A 2,573-nucleotide genomic window follows, 5' to 3' on the forward strand; every position below is an offset into this window, starting at 1 on the left:
GAGAGACAGAGATGGAGAGACAAATGGGGGAGACAGAGATACAGAGGCAGGAGAGACAGAGCCCGGGTGAGGGGTGGGGAGAGAGGCCCTGGGGAAGGAGGTGTGTAAGGAAGCAGCAGAGAAGCCGGAGGGAACGGGGAGGGTTTGGGGGCACTGGGAGGCCCTGACACCCCACGTGCCCCCCAGGGTGGAGACGACCTGGACCCCAACTACGTGCTCAGCAGCCGCGTGCGCACCGGCCGCAGCATCAAGGGCTACACGCTGCCCCCCCACTGCTCCCGGGGCGAGCGCCGTGCTGTGGAGAAGCTCTCCGTGGAAGGTGAGCCCGCCCCCTGCCCGGGTCACCGGCTCCTCCAGGGGCAGATCTCTGGGCCCCGGGACCCCCATGTTCTAACGTGCAAGCTGCTTGGTAACCCTGGTGCCGGGCGAGGGACAGGGCAGCGTCCTCCCGGTGGGAGAGTTGAGGGACCCTGAGCAGATCCATGTGGACACCGGCTGCGCCCGGTGCTGAAAGGCACCCCGTCAGCCAGCGAGTGCCTCTGGCCGGGCGGGTCCTGTGTGTGGAGCTGGGGCTCCCAAAATGAAGAAGACAAAGTCACTGTTGTCAGAGCTGCCGGCTGGTGGGGAGATGAGAGGGTGTAAACACAGAAACCCAGAAAAGAACAAGGTAATTCCAAAATGCAAGCCAAGACAAGGGGCGTGGCGGGGAACAGCCGGTGTTGGGGGAGGCTATCCTGTGAAGAAGGAGCTGAGACCTGACTGATGAGGAGGAGCGACCTTGGGAAGGGTGCCAGCAGGCAGCGCAGCAAGTGCAAAGGCCCTGAGGTGGGAGAAACCATTGTGGCTGGAGCGAGAGGGTGAGGAGGTGAGGCCAGAGGGGGATGGTGGTCAGAGCCTTATGGGCTGACAAGAGGACTTCGGCTTTGACTCTGAGGGAGGCGGTAGCCATGGGAGGGCGGTGAGCAGGGGAAGGACAGGTTCAGATTTCCGTGGAGCCCTCTGGCTGCCAAGTGGGGGACAGACGGGGCAAAAGTAGGAGCAGAGAGACCGTGAGGGGGCAACCGTAGTGGTCCAGGTGAAGGGTGCAGGGTGACAATGGAATGGGAAGAAAGGGTATGTTTTGGAGGTTGAACCATCAGAACTCATGTTGTTCTGATAAACGTTTAACTGGCTCTCAAAAAAAGAAAAAAAGAAAAAAAGAAAGCTCTGATTTGCAGCAACTGCCAATTTCTGTGGTGTAAATTCTCCTACGATGGCCAATTTTAAGTTATGACATCATACAGAGATGGGAAGAGATGAACAGTAGCACATCATCCTATAGTGTTTCCACCACACAGCTATGGTAGATGAAGATAACTTCAAGAACACAGATAATAGTAAATATAGTAAAATAGTTAGGAAGTTATAGTGCTAAGTATTTATTACCTTTGTTTTTATTTTTTAAAATATATATTTTTTTATTTAAGAGATGAAGGGAGAGGGAGAGAGAGATAGCAACATCAATGATGAGAGAGAATCATTGATTGGCTGCCTCCTGCACGCCCCCCACTGGGGATCGAGCCCACAACCTGGGCATGTGCCCGGCCTGGGAATCAAACCGTGACCTCATGGTTCATAGGTCAACGCTCAACCACTGAGCTACCCCAGCCAGCCTACCTTTGTTTTAAATATATTTTATTTAGTTTCTAAGATTACCTTATTATTGTTTTTTAATATATTTTATTGGTTTTTTTTTACAGAGAGGAAGGGAGAGGGATAGAGAGTTAGAAACATCCATGAGAGAGAAACATCCATCAGCTGCCTCCTGCACACCCCCTACTGTGGATGTGCCCGCAACCAGGGTACATGCCCTTGACCTGAATCGAACCTGGGACTCTTCAGTCCACAGGCCGACGCTTTAGCCACTGAGCCAAACTGGTCAGGGCTAAGATTACTTTATTTTTAATTATAGAGTATATGGTATATGATATATAACATATAGTATATGATACAAATAATGTGTATTATGTATATAACTAATTATGAGTTACATAAATATGCATATGTTCAAATATACTTATCATATACATAATACATATTTATCATCCATATTATAATAATTTTTACTGATGGCTCCCCAAATCCTGAGACTGTCTGGCCAGCCAGTAGGAGTGGCACCCCCACACTAATGCCTGCAGGTGGATTGGACGTGAGGGTCCAGGGAAAGGGAGAATCATGGTTTCTGGCTTGAGCACATGATGTGGCCTGGCAGACAGGGAGGAGCACGTTTGGGGGGTCATGAATTTGGGATTAGACATGGCATTTAGGCACCTTTAGGACGTACCTGGGGCCAAGGCCCAAGCCAGTCCAGGGCAGCAGTGTGGGGTCCCGGGGGCCTTCGCACCCCGCTTCAGGAGGGACAGGCTGCTGACACTGCTCCGTGTGCCTCTCAGCCCTCAACAGCCTGACGGGCGAGTTCAAGGGGAAGTACTACCCGCTGAAGAGCATGACCGAGCAGGAGCAACAGCAGCTCATCGACGACCACTTCCTGTTCGACAAGCCCGTGTCCCCACTGCTGCTGGCTTCGGGCATGG

General features: G+C 52.3%; 1 protein-coding gene across 1 annotated transcript in view; it reads left to right on the plus strand.

Moving 5' to 3' along the window:
- The window catches only part of CKM (creatine kinase, muscle), a 9,662-nt gene that overhangs the window by 4,369 nt on the left and 2,720 nt on the right, over nucleotides 1–2,573 (plus strand). The window contains exons 4-5 of the mRNA XM_015561197.1: nucleotides 187–319; nucleotides 2,433–2,567. Of these exons, the coding sequence (XP_015416683.1) occupies nucleotides 187–319; nucleotides 2,433–2,567 (268 nt within the window). The remainder of the gene's footprint in view (nucleotides 1–186; nucleotides 320–2,432; nucleotides 2,568–2,573) is intronic.

The sequence above is a fragment of the Myotis davidii genome, unplaced genomic scaffold (assembly GCF_000327345.1).
Source record: "Myotis davidii unplaced genomic scaffold, ASM32734v1 scaffold796, whole genome shotgun sequence".
In the NCBI taxonomy this organism is placed as follows: Eukaryota; Metazoa; Chordata; class Mammalia; order Chiroptera; family Vespertilionidae; genus Myotis; species Myotis davidii.